This window comes from Callospermophilus lateralis, chromosome 4 (genome assembly GCF_048772815.1).
Source record: "Callospermophilus lateralis isolate mCalLat2 chromosome 4, mCalLat2.hap1, whole genome shotgun sequence".
Taxonomy (NCBI): domain Eukaryota; kingdom Metazoa; phylum Chordata; class Mammalia; order Rodentia; family Sciuridae; genus Callospermophilus; species Callospermophilus lateralis.
The window spans coordinates 13,722,016-13,739,085 of NC_135308.1; the positions used below are offsets into that span (position 1 = coordinate 13,722,016).

Sequence of the window (17,070 nt, forward strand, 5' to 3'; positions counted from 1 at the left end):
TCCAAAAAATAAAAAAATGTTTAGGAAAAAAAAAGAAAGAGAAAAAAGACTTATTAACAGTAGAATCTAGAAAATGATGAAGCAATGTCTTCAAAATTCTAAAGAAATTAATTGCCAAACTCAGAAATCTACATATTAATTGTCAATCAAGTATGTGGGTAAAATAAAAATATTTTTAGGCATCTAACTCTCAAAATGTTGTGAGTAAGCTACTGGAAGAGTCATTCAAAAACAATGAAATAAGCCAAGAAAGATAAAGATATCTGGCCAGGCACAGTGGCACATGCTTGTAATCCCAGCTATTCAGGAGGCTGAGTCAGGAGGATCTCAAGTTTGAGGACAGTCTAAGCAACTTGGTGAGACCCTGTCTCAAAAATAAATAAATAAATAAATAAATAAATAAATAAATAAGGCTGGGGATATACCTCAGTGGTAAAACACCCTGAGTTCAATCTCCACAAGGAAAAAAAAGACATTGAACACAGAAGAGAGACAAAAGTAAGTCCCCAGATTGTGAGGAGAACTCAAAAGACGGATACATAAACATGGAGTCAAGTACCTCCTATCTTGCTATGACAAAATGAAGGATTCTAGGAAGAAGCTCTCCATGGAAACAAGGGTATTAGATAGAGTATCAGGTGTGTTTAGAGTTTACAGGAAAAGTTTTAAATTGAGGAAAGAATAAATAATAAATATGAAGAAATTTGAAAAAGAAAAACAGGCAATCACTAATTCTAACAAAAACCCAAAATAAAAGAAAGGAATCATAGTCAAAATATATTATGTGATGGCTGTAATAATATCATGTACACTAAAAAACTACTTAACCAGGCTTGGTAATATAAGTAGATTGGGAAAGTTGAGGTAGAAGAAGGGAGCCATGTGCCAGTGCTGTAAGATCCCATTTTCTGTAGCAGAAAAACAATAGCTAATGTCTCAAACAGAAAAAAAAAAATACTGTTTAGGAGACAGGAGATACAGGCTAGATAAAAAATAACTAAGAAAGGTGAAAGTTGTTGCCAAGGGGTAGCAAGTGCCAATCATAATGGTGATGAAAATATGTAACAAGAGAACTACTTAAGAGGTGTTAGAACTTCTGGTGGCTACCATCACTCTTAGGGGAAGACAAAACTGGGGAGTCTGCAGGTGGTCAGAACCTTAAAATCTAGGAGTAAATTTGTTTTGAGGCAGCTCAGCTGAGGAATCAGGAGAGACAGGATCAAAATAGTTTCAATATAAAGATTTCTTCTGCTAGATATAGAATAGCAGGAAAATGGCAAAAGTAGACAAAAAACTAAGATGATGGTAAGGACTAGAGTCCAATGAAACATTATGATTCAGAGAATCCTGATATGACTATCTTTATCCTAGATTTAGAATAAACACTGATTAATTTCCACTTTGACCTGGTTCAATGGGGTTTAATAAGTATTTCTTAAAGTTTATAATTCAAAAAAAGAAACAAAAATTAAAATAGTTATTTGACTTAGAACAGAGCTGTGTCACTAGAAATTCAATGTAATTCCCCTAGAAGAGTATCAGTTGTATGCAAGGTCCTGCAAAGGATAGAAAAGTAAGATACTATGGCAGATTGTTCTTTTCAGAAATAGTCACAGCAGTATCTCTAGTTGCACACATTCTTCCAGAACCTTGCCATCCCTCAAGTAAATGGTGGAATCTCTTTTCCTACCCTTGAACCTGGGCAGGACTTTGTAACTAATTCAGTGTGTAGAACCCAGCAAAAGTGCCGTGGTATGACTGCCACAGTTGAGGCAATAAAAAGCAGCATGACTCCTACCTGGTTCTCTCCATCTCATGAAATGTCAATGCTTTGAATCCACCTACCATACTGACAGGAAGGCAAATGGCCACATGGAAAGACCATATCACAAGATTCACATGGGAAAAAAACTGGAGCCTAGTGTTCCTGACCATGCATCTCATACATCCTTGTGGTATGGCAAGAAGTTTTAAGGTAACTTGTTACCTTGTTGTATGCCATGAAGTTCTAAGGTAATGTGTTACATAGCCATCAATAGCCAAATAATTCTTAAAAAAAAAAAAAAAGACATTCAAGAGTAGTAAGCAAGCACACAAATAACTAAAATAAGTTAGCAGGATGTGATAACTACTACACGAAATATAAACTAAGGGTCTTGGGAGAGAAATTTAAATCATTCTTGCTAAAAGATAAGAGCAGAGAGGGAGTGAGGGTAAATGGGAAAGGTTTGACAGGTAATCTTTGAGTGAGATTCTCCAAGACAGAACTTTGAAGGAAAACAATAACAAGAAAAAGAAAGGTACAGTAGAACATGGTGACAAAGTAGCTTATTATATGGACCTTAGAGATAAAAATTCATCATCTAACATGTCAACAGTATCAAAATATTTGTGGGACACTGTGCACTGTAGGAAAGATTCTAGAAAGAGACAAATTGGAGTTTGAGAAACTAACATCAATCACATGAAATAGTTAAACCTCTTGCTGTTTAACCTGTATGCAAAGGGCTAGCACCAACCCTAAGACTGAAAGGCACTTATCAGCGCTTCCTTTGATGTACAGGCCAAGACAAAAATCAGTACCTTGCTTGCTCACTGTCCCAGACTCAATATCAGCTTAATGACAGCAATTCTCCATGGTAAGCATTCTAGGAGTTAGAGTTCTAGGAGTAACATATAAGAAAGCTTTTGTCTTAAACCAAAATGAAAGAATCAGCACCTAATGATAGCCATAAAAAGCTGAGTAATTCATAAGCTGCTTTAATTGCTGAAATTTACCCCCAATTTCCCTGATAAGGGAATGCAAATTATGTCTGCAGGCATCAGGCTGACAACTAGGGAAATACTTATTACTTACCCAACCAAATTGAAGCTTTTGGCCCTTTGAGCTGAAAGGAAGAACTGTGAGCCGCTTGTTCCATCAACAAACAATGGTTCTTTTAGAAACTCACCTTTGATGTGGGATCTCTCCCTCTATATCAGACCTCCTGTTCAAGAGTTCAGAGAGGTAGTCCTTAAAAACCCAGAAACTTTAGGATTTCTGTTCTCCTCACCTCATAAAACTTCTTCAATGAGCCCACCAGGCACAGCTTCAGGCTGTCCACAATCTCCTGATGAGGCATCTGGAATACCACTCGAGAATACCACTTAGTGAGGGTGCTGGGTGGGTGGGTGGGCAGAGAGAGGGAGAGAGAGAGAGGGGACAGTGAACAGACACTCACATAGGAAGGCATGGTCTGCATGTCACACACACAGGTTTCTCTCTGAATTAAATCAATAAAATATCTAGAAAATGTGTTTATGTCATTGAGAACATGGAGGATATGGGAAAATACATTTAAGCCACATATAACATCAAAAATATAAAATTCTGAGTATTTGCTACAAAACTGCTTCCAAGAGGAAAAAAAATAACCAATTACCTTATAGTCATTATAAATAAACAGTGACATAGCATACAATAAATTCTGTGTAGCAGCTCAAGAGAACTGGTTGAGATGTATTTGTTCTGATATAGGAAAATATCCAAAATATACATTTGAAGTGAAAAAAACACACTGAGAAATAATATGCAAATATCCTATTTGTACAAATTACAGACATATGTGTATATATCATATATATAAACAATCACATGCCACATAATATTATTTCAGTCAAAGACAAATTGCATGTATGACAGTGGGCCCATAAAATGACACTGCCTAGTGATGATGTAGACAACTTAATTTGTGTAAGTACACTCTATGATGTTCACACAAGCCACATATGACTGTATGTGTGTGTGTGGGTATACACACACACATACATATATGTGTATATCACATACATGTTAATGTATGTACAGAAGAGAATCTGAAAGCATATATACACCAAACCATGGTGGTGGCTGGTAAAAGATAAACAATGAGGAAGTCTCACATTCTCAATTTCTGCAGATACTGGGAATAAGCATATAAACAAAAACCACCTCATTTCTTAAGGGAGCCAACAAGACAAGGTACAGCCTACACGCTCACAGGAGGCTGGGCTGCAGTGGGTAGCAAGCCTGGTAAAGAGGCTGCATAAACAAATGCCATAAGAAGACAGAGGAGGGAGGAGGTTAGAACTATTCATATTATAAATATGCAGGACTCCAAAACATGTGCTGGATTTACAACATCAGGCATCAAAATGAGATATCCAAATACAAGAGAACCAGTAGTACTTACAGATTGATGCTTGCAACGAAGCCAACCACAGAGCGCATGCCTCTGCTGGGGTCATGGTAAACATCCATCCCAATCACCATTAATTGTTTCTAATTTAGAAAACAAAAACAAAAAGCAAACCTAAAATCCAAGCAATACATTGCTCCATCTTTAATTATTATCTGAACCCCAAAGAAACCTCTCTCTAGGTTTACTAATTAAAACAAATTCTGGGAAAGAAAGATAAAGACTTCCATCGATTTAACATGTTCTTGGACTTTGCAGTAGAAACTGCTCAATTCTTTCTTTATATTAGACAAAAAGCCTCAGACTAGCAAAGGAGTGCAGCTATATTCTAGTGAACCATATTTAAGGACACTAAAAAGTGAATTTCATATAATTTTCGAGTATCATAAAATATTTATATTTTTTTCAGCATTTAAAAAATGTAAAAACCATTCTTAGCTCATGGACTGGTCAAAACAGACAGTGAACCATTTAGACTCCTGGTAGCACTGAGGGCAGAAAAGACAACCAGAGGAGAGCACTAGGAGAAGAGCTGGAGAGCACTCTTTGGAGAGTTGAACTGAGGGAAGACACCTCAGCAGCACTCACCAGAGGAATATCCACTCCCCACAGCTCGCCTCCCAATTTACAGTTAATCTGAAGTAAAATTTTCTGAGCCACACTGCGAAGCCTGGTGGGTTGACCAATGGTTCGGACATTGATGACCTACAGTGATAACAGATAAGGGAAAGGCAGGACATTATCAAACTCTCAGAAATATGAATCATTTCCAAGTAAACACAGTTGTTCCTTTGTTCCAGAACCCCGAGAGTGCCAAACTCCACAACGCGCAAGCCCATCATATGCAATGGCACAGGATGTGTACCTAACCTGCACACATCCTCCCATGTACTGTAAATCACCTCTAGATGACTTACAATAATACAGTGTAATTGCCATGTAAATACAATGTAATTGTCATGTGAATAGTTGTTTCAGCTTATTGTTTAGGGAATAAGCACAAGGAAAAAATTATACATTTTTGGTACAGACACAACTTTTCTAAGTATTTTCAATCCATGTTGGGTTGAAATCCACTGATGCAGAGCCCACAGATATACAGGACTGACTACACTACACTTAAGGAATTTGAGATAGCACACACTATGTTTGGGACATAATTCTAATTCTGGTGTCTCTAGGCATATGTGTAAATACATGAATACACACACATAACACAACAAAAAAAACCCTCAACAAATGAAAACTTTTGGGCTGGGGATGTGGCTCAAGCAGTAGCGCGCTTGCCTGGCATGCGCAGGGCGCTGGGTTAGATCCACAACACCACATAAAAATAAAAAATAAAGATATTGTGTTCATCTAAAACTAAAAAATAAATATTAAAAAAATGAAAACTTTCAAAAGCACCTGGTGCAGAGTGAAGCTTTTTTTGAGGGGGTAGGAGTTTACTGAGGGTTGAACCCAGAGGTGTTTAACCACTGAGATATATCCCTGGTCCTTTATTTTTTATTTTATTTCATTGCTGAGGTTGGTCTTGAACTTGTGATCCTCATGTCTCAGCCTCCAGAGCTGCTGGGATTACGGGTATGCACCACCATGCCGGCTCATGGTAAAACCTTTTTAAAACCCCACTTCCCACTAAGGAAAAACAGCCTTCTCCTCTCAGAGTGAAGCCTCCACTCTTAGAACTGATCAGGAAAAAAAAGAACTGAGCAGGAAGGTGTCCTTTTGAAGAACTACCTGCTCCTTGCCAGGTTACTCTCAACAGGGGACTCTTTTAGCCCAAGGCTCCAAGTAATGGCTTCAAATAGTTTTTATGGTCTTTTTGAACACATGCACTCATCTTCACAAACCCCAGAGGAGGCTGGGGCAGCTGCCTTGCCTCTTCTCCACTCTACTTACCTGTGAGGGCACTGGGGATTGCACACAGCACAGCTTCTTGATGGCCCCATAGAGATCATCACGTGTGCCCGTAATGATGCAAACAACCATCTGTATCTTCCCCTTGAAAAGATAAAGCATAAAGGATCAGGTTCCCAAACTCTCTAGGGACTTTCATAGGACTGAGTTTGCAAAGTCATAGGACCTTTAGGATGGACAAAGAACTAAAGGACAGAAAAAGGCTCTTGAATCTGAATTAGCATTCATTTGGCTCAGGACTGCTCTTCATGGATGTGTGATGTTACTATTTACTATCTAGAGCTGGTCCTGATCACCAAAGATTTATTTACGAGGAGACTTTCGACCTGGAAAAGGACCAGGTTTGAAAATATGCAAGGGTTCTATTACTTGCTGCTTTCAATTCCCTGTAATGTGGTTGACCACTCTCTGAGGAAATGTGAAATGCAATACTATAAGAAAGGTTCAGAGTCAAATGCAGAAGTAATGATGTTATTACCAAGTCCACAGTAGCTACTCTTCACTCTCTGGTTAGGGAGAGAGAGATAATGCTGATAGCATCCCTCCTGTCAGTATCTTCTATCCCTCACTACTTTAGAGAGCCAAAGTTGAGAACAGGATCTTCCAAAGTATGCAGCACTCAAGAGAAACAAGGTTGCCAATGTCCTATATACATGGAAAGCAGTGGAACACTGCTCCTGATCAATACCACTATCTGAGTGTGGTGGTGCATGCCTGTAATCCAAGCAACTCAGAAGGCTGAGGCAGGATAATTGCAATTTACTGAGACCAGCCTCAGCAATTTAGTGAGACCCTGTCTCAAAATAAAATGTTAAAAAAAGGACTGGGACTATATCTTAAGTACAGTGTCCCTGGGTTCAATCCCTTGTACAAAACAACAACAACAACAACATATCTCTCTCTCTCTCTCTCTCTCTCTCTCTCTCTCTCTCTCTGTCTCCCCCTCCCTCCCTCCCTCCCTCCCTCCCTCCTGTTAGGACAGAGAACAATGTAAACCTAGATTGCACACTGGGAACCAATGGGCTGGACACAGCAAACAGATGTGTTTGTTTAGTATCTATTGTGATTTATAAGTTTTTTTTTTCTTAATTTAAACACAGGGAGGTATATCTATATGCAAATCCTGAATTCTAACTTACACTGAAAAATGAATAATGAATTAATTTGGCAATGGTGAGCTTGTGTCTCTGGTCATAGGGATCACCCTCTTTAGTTACCACAGGTACCTCCTAGCCCTCTTCACTCACTGATGTTATTTATTATGCGGTCCCTGCACACATCTGATTTTGTGATCTCTCACAAAGAGAACAATAAAACCGAATGCCCCGAAGATGAGAAAGAGACAGAGTACATGAGGTACATGTGGTGAGCATTACGAATGGTACTCATATCACACTACATGAAAACTATTGGCTCTGTGCTCTCACACAGAAACACAAGAAGTTCTGAAATGGGGAGTCGTGTACTAAACTGAGCTAGTCCTTTGAAAGCAGAGCAGAACTTATCACTAACCATGCTGGAGGGAGGCCATGGCAGAATATGACATACATGGGAAGCTGGGAGGAAATTATGAAGGGAACACCCAAGATAGGACATGAAAGCTGGGTGCCCGACCACACGCCTGTTAGTCCCAGCTACTTGGGAGGCTGATGTGGGAGGATAATTAGAGCCAAGGACTTTGAGGCCAACATGGGAAACAGTGAAATCCTATCTCAAAATCAGAGAGAGAGATATCATGAGACTATGATCTATGAATGACACACCAAGAGAAGTGGGTCACAACAAGAAAACTAGGATGTCAAGATAATCAAATTCTAGGACTGATCTCATCAGAATAATTCAATTCACCAGTCTTCAATTCAAGGGCAAATTACTTCCAAAAATCTTTCTTCTGCCTTTGTCCTCTCCCTAGACTTCTTCCTGTATTTTGTTTACAAACAGATTAAGAGCAGGAAGATCTGGACAGCTGAATTGTGAGTGCTATGACCTGTTCAACTCCGGGGTTCCAGATCAGTTATCAGGACCCAGTCAATGGGCCCTCAGCCAAGTTCATCACCAGAGCAATTCAAGTCTTGAGCCAGACCAGACAGTGACAGCTCAGTACTCAATAGTGAAAGATGGCACCTGGCCCAAGTAGTTGTTTTCTGAGCACAACATGTTCTATAGATAATGAACTGAAGTCAAGTCAGCTATTCTCCTAGCCAAGTACGTGAGAAAAAGAACACTAGAATGAGTGAGGGTGCCAACACAAAATGAGAGAAACAAAAATAACCAAAGGGCATTGAGAATACTTCCTCAGCTCAGTACTTCATGTGCAACTCAGAGGTTCCGTGACCTCATCAATAGCAGACTGTAATCAAGCATTGACAATTGAATAATCAAGTATTTTAAAACAGAGATCCTATACATTTACTCAAATTAAGTTAACTTATTACCTCAACTCCCAGCATGGACTGAATGGTTCTGATATAGGTCTCTATTCGATCATCCTTCAGTTCGACCCAGGCCGGTGGGCTCATGCGCATACCAATGGGGCCAGCTATTTTCTCTAACATGTTAACCAGTTCTCTGGCCTGATCAATTGCTCTCTTTGGGTAAAAGAGTGCCCAGAAATGCATGGGGATCTAGAAACAATCACAAGCTGTTTTCAGTATTTTTTTACAATTTAAAACATACCAAACTCACACTCAGGAGATTTTATTATAGAGAATAAATTACTTTCACTTACCCTGCTTAAGTCCGGTCTTATCTAATTCCTACTAGCCACATGAATGTATAAGTAAACTCTGACATATTCTCACAGTGGAATACTATTCAAAAGATGTATACAACCACAATGTAGATGAAATTTATGAATACAAGATGGAAAAATAGCCAGATATAAAAGAACAGACATTCCATGATTCCATGTATATATGAAGTACAGAAAAACCCAAATGAATTGTACTTATACTGTGGCCGTATCAGGACAGTAGTTATTCTGAATGTGTGGGGAGGGTTCAGGGGTAGACTAACTGGGAGCTTGAAGGGATGCCTGGAAAGTTCTGTTTCTTAACCCCTGGTGCTATCACACAAGTTTATTTAATTTGTGAAAATTCACCAAGCTATATACCGCTTCTTTAAATACATTTCAATTAAAATCTCAAAGATTTTTAAATATAAACATTTTATACATGGCCACAAAGGCCAGGCTGGTCAAAATACTTTGCCTTGGTGGGGTACTGTTTTGACTTCTTTCAAGGATAAAAACACCTCCTGCCCTCAGTGAAAAAGAGGGAGAAAGGAGAAAGAAAGAAGGAAGAAAGGAGGAGAGTGGGCCATGAGCTGGCATAAGATGAATCACTATGGGAACAATTTCCTTCTCTACTTCCCATAACAACTCCTCCTCTGCTTTGTTTGAAGGACCCTTGTTTAATAGGGAATTTAGAATGGAATTCAGTGGTACTTTCTCTCATTTCTGTTTCCAAATTTCAGTACTCTGGGGATAATGGTTTTCTCTTTATCCCTTCAAAAATCACTTACAGTTAAGATGGAAAGGTCTCTGGTTACTTCCTTAATCCAGTTTAGGTCCTGAGATGTGATAAATGAAGTATTTCTTAAGTTAATTCTTTCCATTGGTAGAACACGTCCTTCAATCTAAACAGAATATAAAGTATCTATGACTTTATTAAGCATTCATCTATGAACACTACATGGGAAAACATTGATTCTGATGACTCTGAGGCCTAGTCATCTCTACCTCATAGATTTGCCCGTTACAACTTTTGAGAATAGCAGAAAAATGAAACTTCTATCAGCAAGATCCATGTCAATCAAAATCTGGACAAATGTGGGTAAAATGCTTATAGGTACTATTTTTTCATGGTATCCTAAGAAAAGGGTTGGAAAACATTATCTCCTTAGAACCAGTGAGTAGAGGCATAAAATATAAAGTATTTTATGGGAAACTTGAAAAGAGAAAATTAAAGGCAAAATTTCTTAATAAGATAAAAAGAGGCAACACCCTCACCCTATTTAATTAATTTTTTCAAGTTTGGGGATGCTGCTTCAGATTTGCCATGCTAGGAAAATGCTCTACCACTGAATTACATCCTTAGTCCCTATTTAATTTTTTTAACCCAACCATTATCCTCATTTTACAGATATGGAAACAAAGAGATGCTAAGCAACTTGATCAGGACAACCAAGATGACAGGGATTAGAGCAACTCAGGCAAACCCAGATAGAAAAGGCCACCAGATAATTCCAGTACACAAGCTGGAGACCTCTTAGGTCTACAGAAGGAATAACAGTAGCATATTCAAGGAAACACAAATTAATTAATTGAGAAAAAACAACTTGGGGAATAAAAGAACAACAACAACAACAACAAAAAAGGAAACGGAAAGACATATAGAACTTTAATAATAATTTGGGTTGAAAAACTAAATTGAAGTAAGTTGTCAGTGAATACTCATTCCTCTTGATGGCTATCTGACCAGAAATTATTAGCTCAGATCCCTTGAAAATACAGAGGGAAAAAAAAATCTGTACATGATACTAGCATATTAAGTCAAGGAAATTTAAGTACCATCTAATGAAAAAAAAAAGGTATAAGAATAAAGCAAAAACTCCACAATGAAGTCAAACGAGGAGGCTGTCAGCTGGCCTCACACGGCTCTAGAATCTCAGCTGATTCTGTTCCTGCACCTTCACATCTTCTGGTTTACCTTGTGCACATCCTTTTGTAGACAGAGGCCCCAACGTGTCAGTTCATTGTTGGCCGTCTCATTCTTTGAAATTCTCTGTAGTAAGCATTCTAAAGCATTATGGTGCTGTTTGGGGCTCAGGTTGATCTGCTGGGTCAAATCCTAAATAGAAGTAAAATGGAGATAATAAGTTAAAGTATTGGGCTGGGGGTGTAGCTCAAAGGTAGTGCATTTGCCTAACATGTACAAGGCCCTGGGTTCAATCCCCAGCACTGCCACACACACACACACACAAAATGTAAATATTAATTTATCTTATATGAAGTTAGATATACAAACCCAAATGTGTCTGAAATATTTCCATAAACCTCTTTAGATTTGGGGATGCTGTTTCAGATTTGCCACACTAGGAAAATGCTTTACCACTGAATTACATCCTTAGTCCCTATTTAATTTTTTAACTCAGCAGAAATTTTCAAATATCATGGAGGATTTTTGTAAATCTTTCTCAGAAATGTGAAAAAGGTATACATTAAAACTTGAATAATAAAAGAATTTTAAAGGTCATTGACTTTTTCTTATGAGATCTAAATCTTTAAGCTTCCTCAAAGCTTGTTCTAAATTTAGAAATTCCAAACAGAGTCTATGAAAAAAGACTCAAGCAAAAAGGGCTTGAGTACACATATTTAAAATTTGAGAAAAGTCAGAGGAAAAAACATATGCCAGCATCCAGCCATACACAACAAAAGAGCAAACCACATTCAGTCTTACACTTTGTCACACTATACCAACCATTTGATGTCAGCACGAGGCACTTTTTGCCCAGAACTTGCCACAGTGTTGACCCATATGGGTGCCTGCTAAATATTTTGAATAATATCTAGCAAGTGTATATGAAGATTCTGAATCACGTGAGTTCTTTATTTGTTCTTTTTGGACTAATGAGTTGTACAGCTGCTGTGCAGAACAACAGCTATGGGGCTATCTAGATAGCTCTGTGATCATAAAGTCATTAGGTAACTAGCAGTTGTAAAGAAGGGGCCTTGACCTACATAATCATAGAAGAAGGTAACAGAGAAGAAAGAAATCTCCCACAGGAATATTCAGCTTCACTCCAAGATCTTTAGGATACTAATAAAAATTTGACGTGGCATTGAAGTCCAGGACAGGCAAGGAAAACAAGATGGCAGAGTAGCTCAAGCATGGACCCTAGAGGGGCAGGCAGTGGGTGGAAGCTCAGCCACACAATGCCTGGGAGGGGCACTGTCCCTACCTCTGCTTCTCAGCTAGTTCTGGCTAGTTCATAGTCCCGGCACCTCACAGCCCTGTGAGACAAATGTCTATATTCATCTTCTCACTGACTTTTTGCTTGTCTTCTCCATACCTTCAAACAATCAGAAGGCATGCTATTATCTTTTAGTTCTCTCCAGAACCTCATGTGCAGTCACACGGCCAGTCACCCATCATCCATATCTTCAGGATGGAGACAGGGCTGTTTAACTTTGAAATCCAGTCCCTCTGCTGCCCTAATTACCTCAAAAGGAAGCTGTGACATGCTTTTCCACATCAGTGGGGGAAGAGTCACAGATCCTGTTTCTGATAGAGGAGTTTGAAAGAAAGGGCTTGCCCAGGTGACAACACAAGCCACAGTGAGAGCCAGAATCTGGTCCAGTTCTAAATCAAACTGCTAGCTCAGGTGACCACTCAACACAGGAGGAGTTTTTCCCCTGGAAACAGTAGATGCCAACCTTCATGGCTCTGAAGTCCTTCTTCATCTTCTCTGGGATCCCAGTCATGAAGGAAAGCTCAGGCAACAGGAGGATTTCGCCTTTTAGCAGCTTTGGAGAGAGAACAGAGAGGGAGGGCAAGCAGTGAAGGAGGCTGGTGACACCCCAGCCCAAGGAACCATGGCCAGGCCACAGCTTACACTGAGGAGCACAATCATGTCACCGGTGGTCCCCTCAGTCACAATACAAACAGCCTGCTATAGAGGGTAAAAGGAAAAATAATGAAAATGTCAAAAAAAGAAGGAAACCTAGAAAAAAAAAAAAAAAACTTTTCTGCCTGGCCTCAAGACAATGGGAAGACAACCCATCAAGCTGTGTGCCTCTCTTTCCTTTCATCCTGATCCTATCCTCCTATTTAAGGCAGGGAGTCAGGTGACAGGGCACTCTCCTCCCCCCCCAGGGCCCCACCCCCCTTAAACATACTTCCCTACTGGATCCAGAGGTTTTAATGTCTATGCACAGGACATTAGCCTTGTTCCTTTTATCTAAATTGTTCATGTGGATATTTAGCTCCTCCTTGTGGGGACTTCAAGGGCAAATCCTACCAGTGTGATGCAGCAACTCTTGCCAGATGAGACCAAAAACCTTGCCCAGCTTCCCCACCACACAGTAACCACAGCTCCACAGCTCCCTTGAGGCTTGGGGTATGATACAAGCAGCCACCTTGCCCTGGAAGTGTAAGTTAGGCAATACACCCACCGTCCCGTGGTTATTCTGTCTCTCGCTGGGCCTGTGAATCAGCAGCGGCTGGTCTTCTTCCTTAATTGTGATTCCATAGTTTTTGCTAGAGCAGGGACGAGGCAGAAAAATTTTCAGGAATGACATCGATATTCTTACAGCAACACACACTGAGTCTCTGACTCTTACCAGGATCGAGGCTTATAATTCACATAAAACCCTTGTGTCAAGAATCCATTGGAAAAGGATAATGGACAAAGTAGGCTTGAGTCACAATGCAATTAAAGAGGAGAACTAAGGCTAATGTCCAAGAAAGAAATATGTTAACAACTTCCTCAGGCTAATGGGCTCAGACAACTTTTTTAGGTGAAAAGTTAGATGAATAATTAAGGACTGGAATTTAATGTCTCCAACCAGGCTAAAATTCTAACAAAACCAGGTAAGGAAATACAATTAATTTATGTAGTAATTTCCCAAAGTATTAAAAGAATGGAAACTGTCAGGACAGCACATTCAGGTCAGCCCCATAAACAAGCTCACTGGATCTTAGGTACGTTACCAATCCCATTTTTTTTTCCATTTCAGAGGAGGTTTTTATTTTTATTTTTATTTGTTTCTAATTAGTTATACATGACAGCAGAATACATTTAGTTTCATTGTACATAAATGGAGCACAACTTTTCATTTCTCTGGTTTTACATGATGTAGAGTTGTACCATTTGTGCAATCATACTTGTACCTAGGGTACTGATGTCCTTCTCATTCCATCATCTTTCCTACCCCCATCCCCATTCTCCTCCCTCCCCTTTGCCAATTCATAGTTCCTCCATTCATTCCATGCCCCTTTCCCCCATTATGGATCAGCATCCACTTATCAAAGAGAATATTCAACCTTTGGTTTTTTGCCAAATTCATTATTTTAATAATGAAGTTGAATGTTATTATGGAACTCAATATCCTCTAAACCCCACCCCACCCTTGGGCCAAATCCAATCTCTTCTTTCTACCTGTAGTATTCCAGGAATGTGATTTCCTTCCCATCAGACATTGTGAAGCTATCTTTTGGAGTCTTATTCCAATCTACATCATCAATACGATAGGTCCGATTGTTGTATCGCGTGATAACGATATTGCCAACCAGAAGTTTACTGCACTCGTCTTGGAAGTTTTCCTTGCTCTGCTGATACATGGCATGCCTTTGGAAAGAGGTAAGGGACTTTCGGATCACGTTTGCACAGACAGGGTAATATGAAAGGAACAGAGGACACAAGTAAGTAATTTAGGGACCTAGTGATCTCCTTATAACTCTATGACACCAGAGGGCCCCAGTTGTGTCTTTTAAGAGAGGGATTCTTGCCTTTCTCCTTTTTAATATTAACACACACACACACACCAAAAAAAAAAAAAAAAAAAAAAAAGAGATAATGAAAAGATAAAAATCATATTAAAAGCAACAACAAATTAAAATTCACTGTATTCTGTAACATAAGGTACTTATATCACAAAACAATTATTTTGCATTATCACTAGGATAAAGTATGCAAACAGGACAAGAAAATCATTCCTTAAGCCACACATGCACTTTCCTAGTTGAAGAAAGAAATTATAACACAAAGTACTCATCATAAGACAAGCATTGATACTGGCATTAAAGATCCAGAGGTAAGTCAGATACAGTGGCACACACCTATGATCCCAGCAGCTCAGGAAGCTAAGGCAGGAGGATCCCGAGTTCAGAGCCAGCCTCAGCAGTTTTGCAAGGCACTAAGGAACTTAGGGAGACCCTGTCTCAAAATAGAAAGGGCTGGGGATGTGGTTAAGTGCCCCTGGGTTCAATCCCCTGTACCAAAAAAAAAAAACAAACTAGTGATGAGAAGACCTGAGATAGACAAATGTCCTCTTGAGTGACCCATATAGCAGGACTATGACCAAGGCAGCACAGGAAACTCATAGATGCCACATGTAAAGGCACTTGAGGAAGTTGAGCAACATTTACAGAAGGAGCTACTGAGAGGAGAAAAGTGCCACACAAATGGCTGGGACAGAGATATCAGAAACTCTCCAGGCAGAGGAAGGGTGGCAGACAATCAGGGTTTGGGGATGGGGTGGAAGTGGGACTTTACCCTGTGGCTAGTGTCACTCATGATATATTCTTCAAGAACTATAGTCTCTGAGAGGTTGATTGGGGGTGGGGGCGGTGTCCACAATCAGAAAGTTGAGGCCTCCTGCATCTTATAACACCTTTTACAGATGCACAGCGTCCATTACCACATCAGGACACGCAGAAACACACTGAGTTTATTTTCCTCCAAGTTACTGAACCACAGATTCCTCCCCAACCTTTTAATTTTCACCTCAGAATATTTACTACTATTCTGGGTAATGAGTATTCTACAGAACCTGCCTTAAGAAAGCCTGCAGTAAATGAAAAACATCAGAGATTTCAACACCAACTCCAGACTCGGGAGCCAATTGTACAGATTCAAAGCTGGGCTCTGCTACTTATTAGCTGTTAAGCCTTTTTTTTTTTTTTTTTTTCCCCTTTGGTACCAGGGATTGAATTCAGGGACACTTAACCACTGAGCCACATCCCCGTCCTTTTTTGTATTTTATGTAGAGACAAGGTTTCGCTAAGTTGCTGAGGGCCTTGCTAAACTGCTGAGACTGTCTTCGAACTTGCAATCCTCCTGTCTCAGACTCCCAAACCACTGGGATTATAGGCATGCGGCACAACACCCAGCTTAGTTTGTAAGACTTTGAACAAGTTATTTAATCTCTTTATGCCTCAGTTTCCTCCTGTGGCATCAGTACAAGCACCTAACTCATGCTCTTGAGAGAACAAAATGACTCTATAAATATAAAATACTCAGATCTGTGCCTATCAAAATAATAAAACTGAATGTTTGCAAACATTATCATTGCTGTGAGTACCGTTAGTGCTTAATACACATCAGATACAGTATGTGTGTGCTTGATGTTTTAAATGAATGGATTATTAGAAAGAGTTAACAAGGCCCACCAAAATGTATGGTCTTTTTATCTCAGTTTGAATACACAGACTGGTAAAAGACAGTTCAGAATAGACATGTAATTAGGAAAGTCAGAAGCAACTACTATTATAGAGGCCACATTTAAACAATTTTCAAGTTATAATTTATTCTCATAGCCCTGTGATAATTTTCATTTTCTCTCACCAAATCCCTTTCCCCTGACTATAGAAAATGGGTGCTAAATTTGGAAGACTTTCAAGAAAATGCTAAAAACGAATTGAAGATTACAGAAAATAAGGAATATAGGCACGTATCTTGTGATTCCATAATCAAATATTAGAGAATAAAAAAACCACTGACTTTGCACCTATCTTACTTTTCTTTTCTTTTTTTTAATATTTTATTTATTTATTTATTTTTTAGTTTTTGGCGGACACAACATCTTTGTTTTATGTGGTGCTGAGAATCCAACCCGGGCCGCACGCATGCCAGGCGAGCACACTACGGCTTGAGCCACATCCCCAGCCCTTTACTTTTAATTCTTAAAAAAAAAAAAAATTAACTGTTTTTTTTGGCAAAATGTTATTTGCTTAATTATTTTCATTCATTTACACACACACACGCACATACACACACACACACACACACGTTTTAAAGTAAGATATATATCAAAACAGACATACTTGGGAGTTACTGCATAATAGGCACAGTTTCTATTTAAGATGATGAAAAAGTCCTAGAGATACAGAGTGAGGATAGTGGTCCAGCATTATAAATGCACTTAATGCCA

General features: G+C 39.2%; 1 protein-coding gene across 1 annotated transcript in view; it reads right to left on the minus strand.

Moving 5' to 3' along the window:
• Positions 1-17,070, minus strand: part of Piwil2 (piwi like RNA-mediated gene silencing 2) — a 54,736-nt gene that overhangs the window by 19,208 nt on the left and 18,458 nt on the right. Inside the window, exons 10-19 of the mRNA XM_076852300.1 lie at positions 14,298-14,486; positions 13,312-13,396; positions 12,574-12,663; positions 10,847-10,987; positions 9,660-9,773; positions 8,573-8,761; positions 6,120-6,221; positions 4,806-4,922; positions 4,212-4,300; positions 3,054-3,159 (exon numbers count right to left, since the gene is read on the minus strand). Coding sequence (XP_076708415.1) covers positions 3,054-3,159; positions 4,212-4,300; positions 4,806-4,922; positions 6,120-6,221; positions 8,573-8,761; positions 9,660-9,773; positions 10,847-10,987; positions 12,574-12,663; positions 13,312-13,396; positions 14,298-14,486 — 1,222 coding nt within the window. The remainder of the gene's footprint in view (positions 1-3,053; positions 3,160-4,211; positions 4,301-4,805; positions 4,923-6,119; positions 6,222-8,572; positions 8,762-9,659; positions 9,774-10,846; positions 10,988-12,573; positions 12,664-13,311; positions 13,397-14,297; positions 14,487-17,070) is intronic.